Source organism: Narcine bancroftii, chromosome 1 (assembly GCF_036971445.1).
Source record: "Narcine bancroftii isolate sNarBan1 chromosome 1, sNarBan1.hap1, whole genome shotgun sequence".
Taxonomy (NCBI): domain Eukaryota; kingdom Metazoa; phylum Chordata; class Chondrichthyes; order Torpediniformes; family Narcinidae; genus Narcine; species Narcine bancroftii.
The window spans coordinates 458110009-458130480 of NC_091469.1; the positions used below are offsets into that span (position 1 = coordinate 458110009).

Below are 20472 nucleotides of genomic sequence, written 5' to 3' on the forward strand. Positions count from 1 at the left end.
CAGCCCACAAGCCCATGCCCCCAAAATACACCTATCAACCTGGTATATTTTGAAAGGTGGGAGGAAAATGGAGCAACCAAGAAAAACTCACACACAGACACGGGGAGAGCATGCAAACTCCTTAAAAGCCATACCGGATCCGAACCTGGGTCATTGGGCACTGTAATAGCTTTGCACTAATTGCTATAACCGTGACATTCATTTAGAGGGGTGGCAGCTTTTATTGTCTATCCCTGATTGCTCCTCAGCTGAGGAAGTAATTAAGAGTCTGCTCAATGATCTGTGTATGATCTGAGAAAGAGTGAAAGAGTTCTTTCCTTAAAGAACATTAGTGAACCAGATCGGTATATACAACAGAGTGAAACACAAAAGTCTGCAGACACTGTGATTGTAGTAAAAACACTTTGAAATGCTGGAAGAACTCAGCTGGTCTTTTCAGCATCCATAAAAAGCAAAGATATACAGGGATACCTTGTATAACATGGTTTTGAACAGCGTGACTTTTGATATAATGTGGTCTGTCCCTGTCCCGAGCAGTCAGTTGTTGTCCAAAGCAATCCTGTTCCATCTCCACCAGTCACCATCCCCGGCCATCACCATCCCAGCCAGTCACTGTCCCGGCCATCACCATCCCGGGCAGTCACTGTCCCAGCCATCACCATCCCGGGCAGTCAACATCTTGGAACTCGTAGTCTTGAGCTGACACTGTCATGTCATCTTGTAACTTGAGGCAAGTATCATTTCAAACAAAGCCGAAGGCAAGCGTCCAACGATCAAATTTGGAGTACTGTGTACAGTTTTGGTCACCAAATTATAGGAAAGATATAAACAAAATAGAGAGTACAGAGAAGGTTCACAAGAATGTTGACAGGATTTCAAGGTTTGAGTTACAGGGAAAGGTTGTGCAGACTGGGGCTTTTTTCTCTGGAGCGTAGAAGATTGAGAGAGGACTTGATAGAGGTGTTTAAGATTTTAAAAGGGACAGACAGAGTAAATGTGGATAGGCTTTTTTAATTAACAGTGGGGGAGATTCAAACTAGAAGGCATGGTTTAAGATTGAAGGGGAAAAATTATAAAGGGAACATGAGGGGAAATTTCTTTACGCAAAGGGTGGTAGGGATGTGGAATGAGCTTCCGGAAGACGTGGTTGAGGTGGGATCATTGGTTACATTTAAGGAAAGACTGGATAATTACATGGAGAGGAGAGGACTGGAGAGGTATGGACCGGGTGCTGGTCAGTGGGACTAGGAGGGTGGGGATTTGTTACAGCATGGCCTAGTAGGGCCGAACTGGCCTGTTCTGTGCTGTAAGTGGTTACATGGTTATATGGTTATATGGATTACCTGGCTCAACTTCTCTGCAGCCCCAAGACTGCCTTCATCCCCACCCCCCTCCTCATCTGATGGATCGCGCACGATGAGCATTGTGAGCTGAGTTTGCCGGAGACAGGCAGGGGGAGCTGAAACTAAAGAAGAGGAAACTACATTAGACAAAATTTTCTTAAATAAACAATGTTCAATTATTGCCAATAAAGTTCTTCATCATTTTTCAGTTTTAAATATCCCTTTAAAATATTTTATGTGCATGTTTGCATAAGAGTTCTAGGTAAAAGAATAAATAATTATAGTATTCAAATATATTACATTAAAGTGCTTTGCAATAATGCTTTGAACAGTGTGGATTTTACATAACACTGAACTTGCTTTGGAATGTATTAACCGTGTTATAGAAGGTATCTCTTTACAAAAGTCCATCAAATTCATTGTTAATCTTATTTTTTAATTTCAGATTTTTATTTAATGACTTGACTTCCAATTTCTCAGATGCCATGGCAGAATTTTTTTCTCTATCTCTGGATTGAACTCTACCTGCTAGTCTAGTAATGTGCCACATGAGTTTGCCCCATTGTAAGCCACAGTAAATCAATAGAGATGAGGACTTAAGTTTGAATTCTTTGCTAAAAATGCCATTATATGACAAAGACAACTATCTCATTGAGTTTATATTATCATGTTGATTACCTAAAAACTTTGACTGGAGATCTGGAGACATGAGTTAAAGTACAGTAAAATCCCTGATATCCGGAACCTATGGGGATTGGTAGATGCCGGATAAGTTTATTTTCTGGTTGCTTGGGATGTATTTGTTCAATGCTTAACCAATACACCTGCATTAAGAATAAATAGTTTAAATGTCAAAAATACTATACTGCATTTACCCTGAACAAACTTCACTTGCATGAATATATAAGCCTTAAAGCATTTTACTTTATTTTCAGTCACAGTCTCTGAAAACATTTAACCATCTGCAGCTTCCTCTCCCTCTACAGAGCCGCCCTAACAATATTGTACAGAAATTTTTACAGATAACGGATAATTTTATGGATTACAGATAGTACTTAACCCTCCTCCCCCAAGTTTACAGTTAAAACCTCCATCAGGGGCGACTTTTACTAAGCAGGAATAAGGAGATGCTTTAAGAGTCACCCCAATGGCATTAACCAGCTCTGTGAGCAAAGCACGAGCAAGTCGCTCTGCTAGCTGAATATTTGCAATTTTTTTTGGCCAGTAGCTTGAGGCTGCCGGTTTATTGAATTCTGGATACTGGGGTTTTACTGTATTACTAGAGCACCTGTGGAATTTTCAATCATTCTGCATTAAACATCAAAAACTGACATGAGTAATGGTGACAAAGCATCAAATTGCTGAATAATTCCAACTACTTTATTTATGTTTTTCTGGAGAAAAATAGCAGCAGGGTTCAGCCATTCGGCCTCTAATGCCTGTTATATTGGGCAATAAGATCATTGTTTGCCTCAGTACCATTTCCTGCATTAAACCCACATTCAGGATCAGAATCAGGTTTATTGTCACAAACATGGGTCATGAACTTTATTCTTTTGTGGCATGAGAATTAAAATTTTAAATGTGTAAATACAAGATTGATAAATAATAAATAATGGCACAAGAAAGAGAAAAAGTGAGTTAGTGTCCACAGGTTCATTGAGCATTAAGAAATCTGATGGCAGATGGGATGAAGCTTTTGTTCATCATACTAAGTGTGTGACTTCAGTCTCCTGTACCTCACCCTAATGGTAGCAGTGAAAAAAGGGCATGGCTTGAGTGGTGAAAGTCCTTGATGATAGATGCTGCTTTCTTGAGGCACCGCCTCAAAGATGTCAGTAATGGAATGAAGATTTCCATGATGATGCTGGCCGAATTTGCAACCCTCTGTAACCTATTCCTATCCTGTGCATTAATACCTCCATACCTGACAGTGATGCCACCAGTCAGAATATTTTTCACCTAACAAAATATAGCTGCTGGCATGCCTTCTTCATAATTGCATCGACGTGATGGTCCCAGGTTAGATTTTCAGAGATTTTGACACCCAGGAATCTGAAGTTTCTTGCACTCTCCACTGCTGACCCCTCAATGAGGACAAGTCTGTGTTCTCCTCACTTCACCTTCCTTGTCCACAATCAATTCCTTAGTTTTACTAATGTTGAGTACAAGAATGTTGTTATGACACCATTCAACTAGCTGATATTTCTCACTCCTGTACGCTTCATTATTGGCATCTCTGTTTTTGCCATACAGCAAACATGTAGATGGCGTTTGAATTGTGCCTAGTCACACAGTCATGGGCAGAGAGTGAGTAGATAACCGGGTTAAGCACACATCCTTGAGGTGCCCCTGTGTTGATTGTCAGTGAGGATGAGACAAACAATCGTGTTCTTCCGATGAGGCCGTGAAAGATCCAGTTGCAGCGGAAGGTAGAGAGACCTTGGTTTTGAAGCCTGTTCACCAGTGCTGAGGGAACAATGGTGTTGAAAGCTGAGCTGTAATCCTTAATTATCTCAATATTCAGAAGCTATTTATTTCTGTCTTGATTATAGTCAAGATTAAACATCCATAGTCCTCAGTGGACAAACTAGCAAAAAATGTCACCATCATTGGGAGTTGAATCTAAAGGACTTAATTAGCTTTTTAGAATTAAGGCAAGTTACAAATGCTGAAACAAAAATGGAAAATGCTGATCCAGTGAGTTCTTCCAGCTTTAATCTAAATTTGCTTCACTGACATCATTAAGGTTATGGATATCACTGCGCCAGAAATCCAGGTTCAAATCTGGCACCGTCTGTAAGGAGTGAAACTGTAATTGTAGTAAACACAACAAAATGCTGGAGGAACTCAGATGGTCTCTTCAGCATCTATAGAAGACACAGATATATTGGCAACATTTCGAATCTGAGCCCATCTTCAAGGAAAAATCAGAAAAGGCAGAAGGGGAAATATCAGAAAGTCTCAGAATTCAAACAATGTGGGAGAAATCCAGACCAAAAAAAGTGTTAATTGGATATGATAAGGGACTAGGTGGAATTTATCATGTCTGTGCGAAAGGAGACAGGTAATGGAGAAGCACTGGTGGAAGAAGGGGGTGAGGTTTTAAAGAAAGCCAGAGAAATCAATATTAAGGTTGGAGGGTGCCCAATCGGAAGATGCGGTGTGGTTCCACCAAAATATGGGAGGTCTCAGTCTGGTTGAACATGAGACCATAGACAGACATGTCGCCAAGGGAATGGGATGGAGAATTGTGATGGGTGGCCACTAGGATATCCATGTTATTGAGGCAGACAGAGCTGAGGTGCTCAACAATGTGACCTCCCAGTCTGCGTCAAGTCTCTCTGGTGAGAGAAGTTTGTATATTCTTCGGGTATCATCATGGGGTTTCTCCAGGTAATTCAGTTTCCTCTCACCCACCATAAACATATGGGGCTTGTGAGTTTATTGATGCATATGGGCAGCAGAGACTTGTGGGCCTGTTGTATCTTGAAATTTAAAAAAAAATTAAATTGTTTTTGATGGTTTCTTCCCTCTCCTGCCGAGAGAGAAACAAATGTTGATTTTAGGGATGTCAATGGGTGGAACTTGTGGGTGATATTAGCTGACAGATTCCTGGCCTGGTTATATCATTCTCGTTGTCCTGTAGCTCCTCCTTAATGGTAGCAGTTACAAAAGGGCATGGCCTGGGTGGTGATGGACCTTGATAATAGATGCTGATTTCTTGATGATGGATGGTGCTTTCTTACCATTCAAGTGCTCCTCCCAGCTTGGTTCAATGTCGTGAACTACTATCACTTACCTTCTCCATTTGAAGGGGGTTTGAGTGAAAATTCCCAGTTGGTGACAGATTTTATATGGTTTTTTAAAATCCCTGTTACGTGTTTAGCTCTCTCTTCTCTCTGCTCTCGAATCTTAATTATGGAATGTGGTCCAGAATTGCCCCCCCCCCCCCCCCACTCTGTTTTGTGCTTTTCAATCATTTGAAAGAATGTTGCCCAAGGCCAGGAGTTGCTGCTTTTATTGTCTCTGGTACTGAAAAAATGATCTGTTCTCTCATAGAAAATTATTCTGTTCTATCACAGAACTGCACATGTAAATATAAATCTATAAATACATGCAGCCTTTCATTTCTACAATCTAAAACAAATATCCAGCTACTTTTTTTGCCTCAGTGCTGAATATAAAATGACAGATTATCAGGATATTTTGTTATCAGTTGCCTTTCATTACACTACCTTTCTCCTGCTGTATTTCAGATCTTCATTTTGTTTCTTTTAACATTTGAAGTTGTTAGTTAAAGGTGTTAACCCTCCATGCATATATGGACTTGAGATTTTGCAAAGGTTGGTGACTCGCTCTGAAACCATGCCCGCAGTCTGAGCACATAATTCTTCAGAATATACCAATGGCATGGGTGTTTGCATCAATATTTATTCGTGTATTTTTTTCAAATTAGTTTGAAGCAAGCCCGAGTGGATATTTCAGAAGGTCAGACATTACCATTTCTTCAGACCCCTCTCTCACTCTAATTTACTGCATGAAACCCTGAATATATAAAGGGGTATATGGATTTTTAAATGTTACATTTCTTACATGTTGAATTTATATTTAAATTAATTTCATCTGGAATACCAGAAGTATCTCCATATACTCTTCATGAATTTAATTTAAGCAAATAGATTATAAAACAATAATTCAGTCAAGTCAAATCAGCTTTTGGAAACCTGGGATAAAACTACTTCTGAAACCTTATTCCTGGCTATTAATTAATCAAAAAAATCCATAGATTATTCATTTTAAGATAGCATATGCTGATTGGAACTTTGTACTGCAGAGCCTGGCACCACCAGTGTGATACGGGCTAATGGGTTATTGGATTATTTTACTACACACGCAACATCAAAAGAATCTTATTCTCATAGAGTTGCTTAGAAATAAAATATTCCTTCTTCAATAACCTAACGGTACTGGAACATGAAATGTGTCAGGTCTAATATTCTAATCCATGAACATAGAACACTGAACATAACACAAAACCTACGATGTTGTACTGACTTAAACCTACTCAACAATCTAAACCTTCCTTACCTCACACTCATAACCCTCAAATTTTATTGCATCCTGTGCCTATCTAAGGGTCTTTTAAATATCCCAATTGCACCAGCCTCCACCACCACCCCAGGCAATGTATTCCAGACACCCTACTATCTGTGTCCTCCCCTCACCTTATACAGATGTCCTCTGGCTATTTGCTATTGTTGCTCCAGGAAAAGGGTATTAGTTGCCACCCTATCTATGCCTCTCATAATATTGTAGAACCTCTATTAAGTCACCTCTTATTCTTCTTTCTCCAAAGGGAAAAGCTTCGCTTGTTTTATCTTGCATTATGAGACACATTCTCCAATCCATGCAATATCATGGCAAATCCCCTCTGCATCATCCTCTCTAAAGCTTCCACGTTCTTCCTGGAATGAGATGACTAGAACTGAACACAATATTCCAAATGCAGTCTAATCAAAGTTTAGAACTCCAACATTACTTTAGGACTCTTGAACTCAATAACCACCCCCCACATCAATAATTCTGCTGTGGAGTGAGTAGAGAGCACCAAGTTCCTTGGAGTTCACTTAACTAGTGACCTACTGTAGACACACAACATCTCTTAACTTGTAAGGGAGGTGCAACAGAGACTGCACTTCCTGAGAAGACTGAAACGGGCAAGGCGATAGGCCACTGAGAGCGTCCTGGCCGGCTGCATCACAATGTAGTGCGGTTGATGCAGAGAAGTGGATCAGAGGTCAATTCACAAGACCATAAGAATGGCAGAGAGGATCACTGGAGTCTCACTTACCCCAATCAAGGGGATCTACTGGGATCATTGAAGAGGGCACGCAAAATCATTTGAGGACCCTTACAACCCTGCACGCAGTATCTTTCAGCAGCTCGCATTGGGGAAGATTATTAGAGCCAGCACCACCAGTCCGATGAACAGCTTCTCCTCACGGGGAGTCAAAATACTGAACAACCAAAGAAACTGCTTACACTAACCATCTGAGAATCTCACATTTATGAAACAACATTTATTTAATGATATAGATGAATTACTTGTCTTGAATATGTATTGTTTGACTGTACGTGTGTTATATCTGGTTATATATCTATGTGTTTTACACCAAGGACTGGAGAACGCTGTTTCATTGGGTTGTACTTGTCCAATCAGATCACAATAAACGATTTAATAAAAGCCCACATAATATAAGCCTTCTAAATTACCCAATTGACCTGTGTGGCAACCTTGGGAGATCGATATATGTATGTATGTCTCATTGGAATAAGACATTTTTTTGCATTGGTTTCACGTAGTGTTTGTGCCACATTTTAGCGAGCAAGTGCTGAGATAGATATAATTTTAATTATCATCAGCTTTAATTTCTATGGCGATGGATTTTGTAATGCATCTAAAATTAGGGAAGATCAGATCTGTCTTATCAAATTGTACAATTTCTGATAAACTCACATCCTGTGTCTTCTTCACAATGAGCCGTATCTACCATAAACCATCTATCATTTGTTCTCCCTCCATTTGCACAGCCTGTCCAGCTGGGTCGGCACCTCAGCCCTGTTGTGTCAGTGCCTCAGCCTTGCTGAGTTGGCGGCTCAGCCTTGCTGGGTCAGTCTCCGTCCTGCTGGGTGGGTGCCAACCCTGCTGGATCAGTTACTGCACTGCTATGTCGCATTTCAGTCCTGCTGGTCAGTGCCTCAGCTCTGGTGGGTCAGTGCTTCAGCCTTGATGGGTAGGTGCCAGCCCTGCTGGGTGTGTTCCTCAATCCTGCTGGGTAGGTGCTTCAGCCCTGCTGGATCAGTACCTCAGCCCTACTGGGTAGAGCTCAGCCCTGCTGGATTGATACCATCCCTGCGAGGTCAGTGTCTCAGTCTTGCTGGGTTGATGCATCAGCCCTGGTGGGTTAGTGCCAGCCCTGCTGGGTCAGTACCTCAGCCCTGCTACATAGGTGCCTCAGCCCTGCTGGGTTGGTAGTTCCATCCTACATTTTGCTGCCTTTTTTATTCCTTTGTTTTTATTTTACTAAGTGCTTCCATTAATCTGAATGCTGCCATGTATCCTCACCATTACCCTGGACCACCTCAATCTTGCCCTCTCACGGATCTTCCACAGACCTGATGAGCATTTCCAGCATCTGCCATTTTCTGATTACTACGGGCTAATCCTCAGTCAGATCGCTGAATGTTTCAACATTGTCCCATTCTCTTGCATTTTGTATTCCAGCAAAGTATACCTCGTGCAGCTTTGAGTCTAATTTCTGTGAGTGGCAACAACTCACCTCAGACGGTGCTGTGTGGGTTCGAGGAGATGGTCTAACATCAGGATTACCTATTAGAGACCACACAACCAATTCTGACCAAGGTGAGTGCTCACTGAAATTATTTTGTGACTTGCTTGCATGTCATATCAAGGTGAGATCTGGTGCTTTGATGTTGCAGGTCGAGTTAACAACCCTCTGGATTTTATTCTTGTCCTGAGAGTTCACAACTCCATATCTGACAGTGATATCAAACAAGCCTACCTGGTTTGCTAGTTAACAGAAGAAAAGATGAAGCAGCATTGATGTTTGTTCACCATGTGATGAGGTTATTGTGGAATATTTCCGAGAGCTTTAGGAGAAAGAGAAGAGAGAGAAAGGAAAGGAATTGGGGAAGTGATATTGGGAATGTTATAGAGAAAAGCACTGCAAAGCGATAGTTTTCTCAAGGGTCTTATAAGAGCTTGAGAAATTGGGTGAGTCATATATCTCTTAAACCTGTTTTGACAATTGATAAGTGCATGGCTGATTTTCAACATCAGCACCTTTCATCACTATCCATTCATTTGCTTGTCTAATTGCCTATCATCCTTTTCCCAGAAGTTCCTGTTCCACTGAACATCTGCTGATGGAATTATGCATTTGAAATTCAAAGGTTCCTAACTCCAAAGGTCCAGAGCATTGAACTTGAAATGCATAATTCCAATTATGCACTTTCTATTATGCCCTAATGTTACTTGTACAATTGAGTTTTCAAGGGAATATGAGTCTTAATTCTCACTGTGACAAGCATCAACCTGGTAAGAATTTTGTGCACACCTCATTATTCTGAACTCCAGAGGATATCGACCAATTTTATTCTCTTTTTCTCTCTTCGAACAACCGCCCCATGCACAAAAAAATTAATCCAATGTGCCAAGATTTCCTGCTTGAGGTATTGAGAGAAAACCTGTGGGTGTTGCCTCATTAAAACTCAATCTAAATCAAGTAGTTCAAACCATAGAAGTAATGTGACAGCTGGTTTTGATTTTATGGCAATCTTTTAAAACTCAACGGGATGTTTGACAGCAATCTGAATGTGCTGTCTTGTGATTATCCAATCACAAGACAACGCTCCAGAATTTATTTGATGGGACAAACCACTGTTTGGCTTTTTCAAGCAAAATCTAGGTCACTAATTTCAAGCAAATAGATCTGAAAGATGGCAATCAAAGATATTCTGGGAGCAGAGCGACTGAGGGTTTTTATTTTCCCCTTTCTCAAATGGGTCGGTGATTGCAAGAGAGTGAAAACGATTCCTGAGGTGAGAAGGAGCTTGGCTGTGTCGGTAAGCATGATCAAGTGGAGTCTTTCTCGAAAGTATGTGATCGAGTGATGGGGAAATTACATGTTCCAGTTGGATTGAGATTTCAAGTCATAACCAAAGTAATGGTTACATTATCAAAATTATTTTGAAGTTTATGACATTGAATTCAATATTTAAGGTGAAATAATCCAAAGTTCCAATATTTAGCATTAATATAAATATATTGCAATTATGTGGTCATTAAAATTGCATAATTAACAATCATAATGCAATTTTATCAAATCTCTAAAAACATTCCGTTAATGAAGATATTAATCCATTTTAAATGCTCCATTAAAATACATTAAGAACAGATTCACAATACATTAAACACTCCTATACCAGAATCATACAGTTAAACTTTACATTCATAAGGAGTGTGAATAATATATCTGGGACAATTAGAATGCATTATTCCCATCAAAAGGAAAATATTATTTTAAATTGTCAATTTATACTTCATACAAAATAAAGTACAGTAATTTGCGTGAGGCAGCTGAACCTCACTCTCCATTTCTCAGATTCCTATTCCACTTAATTGGGTGACAGATGTTCACTTATCAAATCTACTCACGAAGAAGGCCATTCAGCCCATTATCTAGTACTCACATCATTCTTACTCCCTTACATATCCCCAGTAATTTATTCAGTCTCACATGTCCAGCCAATTCCTTCTGATTTTCCTGCCTCCCACCTACACCAGGGGTAATTAAGAGTAGCCAACCAATCTCCTGGCTTGTCTTTGATGTTGAGGAAACAGAATAGCCAGAGGAAGTTCCAGGGAACATGCACAAACTCCACACAAACTGCCCCAGAGGATCATACATGAGTCCAAGTCACCAGTAGTGTGTAGCAGAAGCATGGACTGCTCAATATACTTATCTTTTTTTAATCTTTATATTGGACCATTGTGTAGATGTACTGTGCTCTGATCTCTCTCTGTAACTCTGCACTCTGTACCATGTTTCTCCTGCGGTACCATGTATGGATTGACTACCAGGACTGCTCACAAAATTAACTTCCTCATCATACCTTGGTACATGAAAAAAATAAAGGAACGTGGATATGATAGATTAATGTACGTTGACACTTGAGGAATGAAGGTGACTGAAATTGCTGCAATCCAGATGGATCTACTCTACCAAGGATGCATGTTTAGCCCACTGCTCTACTCAATACACACCCATGGGTGTGTGGCCAGGCACTATTCCAATGCTATCTACAAGTTTGTTGATGACACTACAATTGTCGGCAGAATCACAAATGGCAATGAGGAAGCGTACAGGAGGGAGATAGATCAGCTCGTTGAATGGTGTAACAACAAGAACATTTAGCTTAACATCAGCAAAACCTGGGAGATGACTGTGGAGTTCAGGTGGAAGTCAGAAGAAAACAACCCAGTCCTCATCAAGGGCTCAGTATTGGAGAGGGCCAAGAACTTCAAATTTCTGGGTGTAAACATCTCCAAGAATTTGTCCTGCAGCCTCCATGTTCATGTAATCACAAAGAAGGCTCGCCAGTGGCTATACTTTGCAAGGTGTCTGAAGCGGTTTGTTATGTCACCAAAGACTCTCGTAAACTTCTACATATGTTCCGTAGAGGGCATTCTGGCTGATTGCATCACTGTCTGATATGGAGTTGTGAACTCTCAGGACAAGAATAAACTCCAGAGGGTTGTTAACTCGACCTGCAACATCAAAGCACCAGATTTCACTCCATTGAGGCCATCTACATGAGGCGGTGTCTTAAAAATAAAATCAGCCTCTATCCTCAAAGACCCCCACCACCCAGGTTATACTCTATTCTCTCTGCTACCATTGGGGAAGAGGTACAGGAGCCTAAAGATGAGCACTCAATGGCACAAGGACAGCTTCTTCCCTGCTGCCATCAGTTTCCTGAATAATCAATGAACCAAAGACACTGCCTTACTTTTTATGCAACTGTTATAATTTTTTTGTAGTAATGTTGCAAGATGGTTATAATATAAATGTTTATAACTCAAAAGATTAGAGTTACAGAAAAACAGGCTTTTATTTGCAATAAACGAAGGTCTTCCTGTGCTGTGACCCAGGCTTTCTGGGGAGGGGTTATGGTGTTGGAGCCTTTATACAGGGTCAAGAGGGAGGAGTCATGGATAGAGTCACAGAATGGGGCAGAGCCAGATTAATGAGTGTACGGCAGTTCATCACATTCACCCTTTAGATTTTTTTTATTTTGTCCCACGACATGATGTGGGCCACAAAGTCTTGCTGGTTACATCTGTCCAGTGGCTTGGTCTTCTATTGTGACTAGTCAATTGCTGTGTTATAGTTGGAGCCGCTGTTGAGTCCTGGACCTCCAGCGCTTTGTCAACCTGCTGGGGCGTGGGGACTCAATTGGACTGACTGGGGTGGGGATGGGGTTAGGGAGCATTGATATGTAGTGTGTGTCCATGGAGGAGGGGGGGTGGTGTTTGAAGGGTATGCTCCTTGGGTTTCCCCATGTGTGCAAGGTCCCAGATGGAGGCAGTTTCCTTCCACCCATCTGGGTAGGCCATGAAGGAGCTGAACACTTTCGACTAGTGGGTCAGTTTTATGGTCCTTCATGTGTTTCCTGGGCATCAACCAGAATGTCAGGGTGGTCCCCGCTGCAGAATTCCTGGGGAAGGAGAAAATTCATTGGTGAGGGGTAGCATTTCTGGTAGTATATAACAACGACCAATAGCGAGGAGCATCTCGAGAAGTACTTGCCAGTGAGAGTCTGGCCGCCCCCTGGACTTCAGGGCAAGGAGGATGGCCTTCCATATGGCGGCATTCTTCCTCTCCACCTGGCTGTTCCCTTGGGGGTTATAACTAGTTGTCCTGCTGGTGGCGATACCTCTGGCCGGCAGGAATTGGCGCAGCTCGTTGCTCATGAATGAGGACCCCCTGGTCATTGTGGATGTATGATGGATACCCAAACAGGGTGAGCAAGTTGTGCAATGCCTTGGTGACCATGATGGCGGTCATGTCGGGGCAGGGGATGGCAAAGGGGAAATGTGAATGCTCATTGATAACTGTGAGAAAATATACGTTGGGTTTGGGGGGAGGCAAGATGGCTCTTGAAGTCCGTACTCAGACATTCAAAAGACCATAACCCTATCTGGTTGGTAGAAGTACAATTTGCACTCCACGCAGACCCAGCAGTCCCTAGTCATGTTTCTGACATCCCTGATGGAGTATGACAGATTACAAGATTTGATGAAGTGGAAAAATCTCATGATGTCCGGGTGGCAGAGGTAATTGTGGAAGGTTTTGAAGTGGTGTGTCTGTGCACTGCCACATGTCCCTCAGGGCAGAGCATCTGGGCGCTTGTTGATCTTCCACAGTCGATAGAAAATACCCTAGTTATAGATGGAGAGTTTGATCCTCCTCCTCAAAATTTTATCATTCTTAATCTTACCCCTGCTATTTGTTGTTTAACAGGAAGGCTACTGCTCGTTGATCCGTGAGCAGGGTAAAATGTCTGCTGGCCAGGTAATGCCTCCAGTGTTGCATTGCCTCAACTATTGCCTGAGCTTCCTTCTTGAGGAAGGAGTGTTGGACTTTGGGACCTGGAGGGTGCAGGAGAAGAAGGCCATGAGCCGACCTGCCTTATTAAGGGTGGCAGCCAGGGTGAAATCAGACATATTACTTTCTACCTGAAATGGTGTAGTTTCATCCACTGCATACATTGTGGCCTTAGTGAAGGCTTCTTTTATGCAACAGAAGGCTGCCTGGGCCCTTCTTGTCAGGGGGAAGGATGTGGACTTGATAAGGGGACGGGCTTTGTTCACATAATTAGGGACCAACTAGGAAAAGAACCCCAGGCACCTTTTGAGGGGCTTGAGGCTGTAGGGAAGGGGTGGGCTCTAGCAGCGGGCGCAGGTGGTCGGGGTCGGGGTCGGGGTCGGGGTCGGGGCCGGGGTTGGGGCCAATGACTTCATTCTCCACAAAACAGCCAAGGATTGCAGGGGGTATTGCGGAAAACACATTTATCCATGTTGTAGTTTAGATTTAGGCGCTTGACAGTGGTAAGGAATTTCTGGAGATTGGCGTCATGGTTTTGCACATCGTGGCCTCACATTGTGACTTTATCCAGGTAGGGGAAGGTGGCTGCAGGTCATTTTGGTCCACCATCTGGTCCATCCCCCCTGGAAGATGAACACACCATTGGTAACACCAAAGGGTACCATAAGGAAGTGATAGAGATGTCCATCTGCCTTGAAGGCAATCCCTTCGGTGGATAGGTACCTGGTAATAGGTGGATTTCAGGTCGGTCATGGAGAACACACGATATTGGGCAATTTGATTGACAATATTCGCAATGCGAGGGCGAGGTTGCGCATCCAGCTACATATAGCGGTTAATGGTCTAGCTATAATCAATTTCATCAAAGCCTTCAATACCATGAGCAGGAAAGGGCTTTGGCAAATACTAGAGTGCCTCAGATGCCCCCCCAACCAGTTTACCTACCTTGGCTGAAACATTTCATCCGATGCAAGGATCGACAATGAGATAGACAACAGACTCGCCAAGGCAAATAGTGGCTTTGGAAGACTACACAAAAGAGTCTGGAAAAACAACCACCTGAAGAAACACACAAAGATCAGCGTGTACAGAGCCGTTGTCATACTCACGCTCCTGTTCAGCTCCACATCATGGGTCCTCTACCGGCATCACCTACAGCTCCTAGAACGCTAGAACGCTTCCATCAGCGTTGTCTCCACTCCATTCTCAACATTCATTGGAGTGACTTCATCACCAACATCGAAGTACTCGAGCTGGCAGAGTCTCCAAGCATCGAATCCACGCTGCTGAAGACCCAACTGCGCTGGGTGGGTCACGTCTCCAGAATGGAGGACCATCGCGTTCCCAAAATCATGTTATATGGTGAGCTCTCCACTGGCCACTGAGACAGAGGCGCACCAAAGAAGAGGTACAAGGACTGCTTAAAGAAATCTCTTGGTGCCTGCCACATTGACCACCCCCAGTGGGCTGATACCGCCTCCAACCGTGCATCTTGGCGCCTCACAGTTCGGCGGGTAGCAACCTCCTTTGAAGAAGACTGCAGAGCCCACCTCACTGACAAAAGACAAAGGAGGAAAAACCCAACACCCAACCCCAACCAACCAATTTTCCCTTGCAACCGCTGCAACCGTGTCTGCCTGTCCTGCATCAGACTTGTCAGTCACCAACGAGCCTGCAGCAGATGTGGACATACTCCTCCATAAATCTTCGTCCGCGAAGCAAAGCCAAAGAAGAAAGAATCAATCACCATCTATGTTTACCCCCACTCTTGACCACCACTACTTGAGTTCTCCACGGGCTCTTAATGGCTTTGATGATCCTCTCATTCAAGAGTTGCCGGACTTCCGCTTTAATGAATACTCTGTCCCCTTCAATTTATCACCTGCTTTTTGTAGGGACAGGTTTACTGTTGGGGGTGAGGTTCATAAACAGCAGTGGGGGATCAATATGGAGAGTGGAGAAAATGCGGTGTTGGTTGGGCTGGCAGGTGTGGGGGGGGGGTGTGCGCTGACGGGGGTGGGGGGGGAACACGGTGGCCAGCTGACAAACTTCAGGTTGCCGACCATGAGGAGGGGGAGAGGAATGTCATATTGTAGCATACACTCTTGAGGTGGCACTGAAAGCCCAAACCCAGCAGCACTGGTGCGCAGAGCTGCGACTTGATGAGGAGTTTAAAGTCCCTTTAAGACATGCTCCGCACGACCAGCATCACATTGGTGTAGCTGTGGATCCTGACCGAGTGGGACTTTGAGGGCAGGATGACTTTAAAGCTTACTAGCCTTGCTTTAAGGGAATAATGTTGCACCGTATTGGAGTGCATAAAACTTTCAGTGCTCCTGCTATCAAGAAGGCATCTTGTCTCCTGATCATTGATCGAGATGGCCATCATAGACTGGGAGAGTCGATGCGGACTGTTTTGATCCAATGCCTTGAGGCCAGTGTCGGTTCATGGTCTGGTCTGTGCTGACTCGTAGTCTGGGAGTACAATGGTGGCACCCATGCAGTGGTGAAGTTATCCCATAAGCCAATGACATCCAAGATGGTGGCCCCATGTCGTGGCGTGGTCGTCTTTGGAAGATGACGGTGGCCAAGATGGTAAGCCCCCATGCTGCGCACGCAGCGGCACTGGGACTGGAAGGCAACTGTGATCGACATACCTTTGGGTAGTGACCCTTCTTTGAGCACTTTGAATATGTCGCGTCTTTTGCCGGGCTATGTTTTCAAGGGTGCTTTGGTGGCCACATAAGTAGCACTTTGAGTGCTCCTGGGAGACTGTGGCTGTGGTGGGTTTGCTTGTCAGATGCGGTGGTTGACATCTGACCTGTAAACCTGTGTCCCATAAGGGTGGCCCCTGTGTGGACCACACGCCATTCACCGAGTAAGCTTTCACATTATGGAAGGTGATTTCCAGTGATTTCATGAGGTCGATCACCCTTTTTAAGTGCAACTTATTCTTTTCGAGTGGCCTCTCATGCATGTTGTCAACCTGATGCCTGTGACATAGGCATTCTGGATCATGGCCTCAGTGCTGTGGACGGCCGATATCGAACAGAAGTTGCATGCTCGTGCGAGTCCCCGCAGGGCCCTGGAGGAACTCATCACTTGATTCATCCGGTTGCTGTCTGTGGGTGGCCAGCATATCCCTGATATATACCTCATTAATTTCTCCATGTCCTGGTCCTTGAGTATGTACATTGAGGCATCCCAGACCATCAGGAACACTTGATGTCCCACTTGGCAGAAGAGTAGGTGCAGCTTGTTGGCCTCTGTGGCCATGATTTCGGAGGAATTTTGCAGAAAGACCTCAAAGCCACGTAGCCAGAGTTCAAAGCAGACTGAGGCTTCTGGCAGTTATGAGTTGCTCTCCAGCTTATCAGACTTCAAGAGTTGTTCCATCGTTGGAAAAAAAATGTAAATAAAATTGATGCACTATTAATAACTGAAAAGACTAGTTACAGAACAATAGGGTTTTATTTACAATAATCTTGTGCTGTGACCCAGGCTTTCTGGGGAGGGGTTATGGTGTTGGAGCCTTTATATAGGGTCAAGATGGAGGAGCCAAGGGTATAGTCACAGATCGAGGCAGAGCCCAATAAATGAGTGTACAGCAGTTCACCACAAATTACACTATGATGCTGTCGCAAAACATGACTTCCTCGTGACAATAAATTCTGATTCTTATTATTCCACTCACTGTCAGAACCAGTGATGAAAATCTATCTTCAACCCGATCCCCTTTTCCCAACTCTCAGCAACTTAAAACAGAATAAAACCTTCAAACTGTAAGACTGAAATGTTAAAATGGCATACCTTGTTTTCACTGCATTGTCGTCAATTTTATTTAATTCAATTTTAAAAACATCTTTATAATGTTTCACAATGGCTGGAACATCAAAGCATTTTTATTAAGTAGCACGAGAAGAAATTTTTCCATAATTCCACCCATTTAAAATATAATCCAGATGACCGAAAGTCAAGGACTATTTTAGTTACAAGAGAGGTTCCAAATTTTGTTGGTTATACAGATGGATTTACTCTAAAAGTTGATTTTAGATTCAGATAAATATTTCAAGAATGCATTGGAGGCAGTGGTGGGATTTCCATCACCTCCATCGGCACCTACCAATGTCTTGAAACTGTTGTAGACTGTCTATCAACACTGTTTGTACCACCCACTGTCTTGGTGAGGTGGTAGTTCTGGACTGTCTATTACTTCCATCTGTACCTCCTGCTGTCTCGGATAAGTTGGTACCTGCAGGTGTGGACTGTTATCAACTGTGTCTCTGCAAAGTTCCCAATATATTTGAGGACTCTTAGTTCATATGATACATGTGCTTGAAAGCACAAACCTCCAGATTCATGGGCAGTTTCTTTCCCGCTAAGATCACAGTCTTAACTGGATCTCTTATTGGTAAAAGAAAATGCCCTTGCACTGTTGTAAATTTCCCTGCTCCCTACGCTTTGCCACATGGCTCCTTGCAACCTTTGACTGACTGCAATGCTCCACCCTGCAGGTTTGTTTTATCATTGCACTACCTGATGTACTCAAGTATGGGATGATTTGCATGGATAGTGTAAAACAAAGCTTTTCATTGTGCCAGGTGCACATGACAATAAGCAATTACTTTCAACTCATTTATACTCTAACCTGTTTTTCCCATTTTTTTCCAGTTCACCATACTTGACAAAAAAATAATCAGGCCCCTTTCTGATGGGCATCTGTGGAACAATGAGAAACCCCCTATTGTCCATTTCAGCACAGTTTGGATGAGAAGGTGACAGACGTGACACCTTCAGGTGATCTCCTTTGGTGCAGTAGCAGCTGTCCTGCTGCAGGGTCAGCAGTATTGTTGGCCGTGCAATCCTGCTGGGAGTGCACCTGGTCAGATCATGGCCCTTGTCCTAGAATGTTGGATTCTTCGGGGGTTTGGAAGGGAGACTGGATTCTGCCTGATCCCTTTGGATAGAAAGAGAAGAAACCACACCCAAATCCTGTTAGCATTTGATAGTTGGTAGTGTGAAAAGCTTGCTTAAATTTTGTGTGGTTCCAACCAAGTGGAACAAATTGGAAGCATAAATATCCATGTTAAATATTACTCCCTGGTTCGATTAATTTCTCGGTGTTTTGTTCCATACAGTGGATGGAAATGTCATGTTAACTCTGCAAAGTCAAGAAATTGGATTGTGAATCATTCAAAATTTGGACATAATTGAAATAAATTTTAGTGAAACCCATGTGAAATTGTCACCAAATTAAACTGGCACTTCCAACTAAGAACAAAGCTGTTACAATACTGGCATGGCTTTCCTGGGGTGGCACAGTTAGTGTAATGGTTAACACAATGCTATCACAACACTAGCGACATGGGTTCAGATTTGGAGCTGTCCATAAGAAGTTTGTTTGTTGGCTCAGCATGGGTTTTTCCCTGATCCTCTGGTTTCCTCCCAACCTTCAAAACATTTGGTGTTGGGAGGTTATAATTAGACGATACAGATTTAAAGACACAAATCAAATTCTACCATGCTGTGTAGTTAAATAAATTTAAAATAATAAGATTATAAACATGGCATCACTGCGTTTGCCTCTTAGAGATGAAATGCGACCTGCCACATTGAGAGTTGTATTACAAACTTGGCTAGAACTTCCAAGTGGAACATCATTTGAAAGGTCTCAATTTTGGCATTAATCAACCATACACCTAATCACCCAGGTTACGATGTTCAAGATATTTGGAAACTCGTTATTGTCTGGTCCATCAATGATGGCAACTTTTACAAATTTTTAGACACCTCAGTGCTGAGATCTCAGAGATAAAAGAGACTGCAGTTGTTGGAACCTGGAGCCAAACAACAGACTAATGAAGGAACTCAATGGGTCAGCCAGTGCTTGTGGAGGCTTGTGGAGGTCAGTGATGCAGGATCTCGATCTCTCTACAGATGCTGCCTGATCCATCGACTTTCGCCGGTAATCTATTTTTTTTTTGCTAAGATTTTCCATTCTGCTTCTCAATGATAAGTGGGATATTTGCAAGACGGAACACATGAAGTTAGATGCTCAAAAGGGAGTGGCATTATGGTCCCTGAAAACGACTAGCCACCTTCCCCCAACCTTGGCATGATGTCCGCCCCTCCTTTGGCTACCTTACTAATCAGCTGGCTTGTGAATACTGTGGAAAGTGGCCTCCTAAGATCCTGATGAGCCTTCCCCACGATCGGCAGAGCAACAATATTTCATCACCATCTTTGTAGCAAAACACCATTCAAAATTTCCTGTTCCAAATATAATAGTGGGCTTTCAAAGAGTTTTCCATTCATCCAAGATTGTGGCCAGTATTGCACACAACCTTTAGTGCATTTAATTGGGTCCTATCCAATTTCTAAGCATAAGTGCCAAATAGAAAGTATCATGTGTTAAAAACCTTTGAATTTGATCCACCATCTGGAAATTTTTCAAATTCAAGTTTTAATGTAACTTTAATGATAGAGCACAGTAGAAAACCTTTCCATCCCGTGAAGCATTATGTGCTGCCCAATGAACCTCCCAACTCTTTTGGAGGGTGGGTGGAAACTGGAGCATCCTGAGAAAACCCACACAGGTCACAGGACGAACATACAAATGCCTTCCAGGCAGCGCTGGATTTGAACCTGGGTCACTGGCACTCAAATAGCATTGCATTAACGGCTACGCTAACTGTTTATAGTAATTTAAAAATATCATGAAGACTTTGGAGCCAATGCTCGGCCTTCTCTCTCAAACCACATGGATACCTATTGTAATGGTGTACCATTGGTATTCTGTGCCCTGGAAGGTCGAGGGGGTCAGTTGATCACAAATGTCGCCAGGTGTCATGCTCAGTCTGCACCATTGCAACTAATAATTTATGTTATTAGGTGCTTCAAATAAGCTTTTCCTGTTTAACACATGATGCATGAAT

The 20472-nt window shown here is 42.9% G+C and overlaps 1 protein-coding gene across 1 annotated transcript in view; it reads left to right on the forward strand.

The window, feature by feature from the left end:
- Positions 1-20472, forward strand: part of malrd1 (MAM and LDL receptor class A domain containing 1) — a 318021-nt gene that overhangs the window by 41040 nt on the left and 256509 nt on the right. Inside the window, exon 7 of the mRNA XM_069914667.1 lies at positions 8632-8769. Within this exon, the coding sequence (XP_069770768.1) occupies positions 8632-8769 (138 nt within the window). The remainder of the gene's footprint in view (positions 1-8631; positions 8770-20472) is intronic.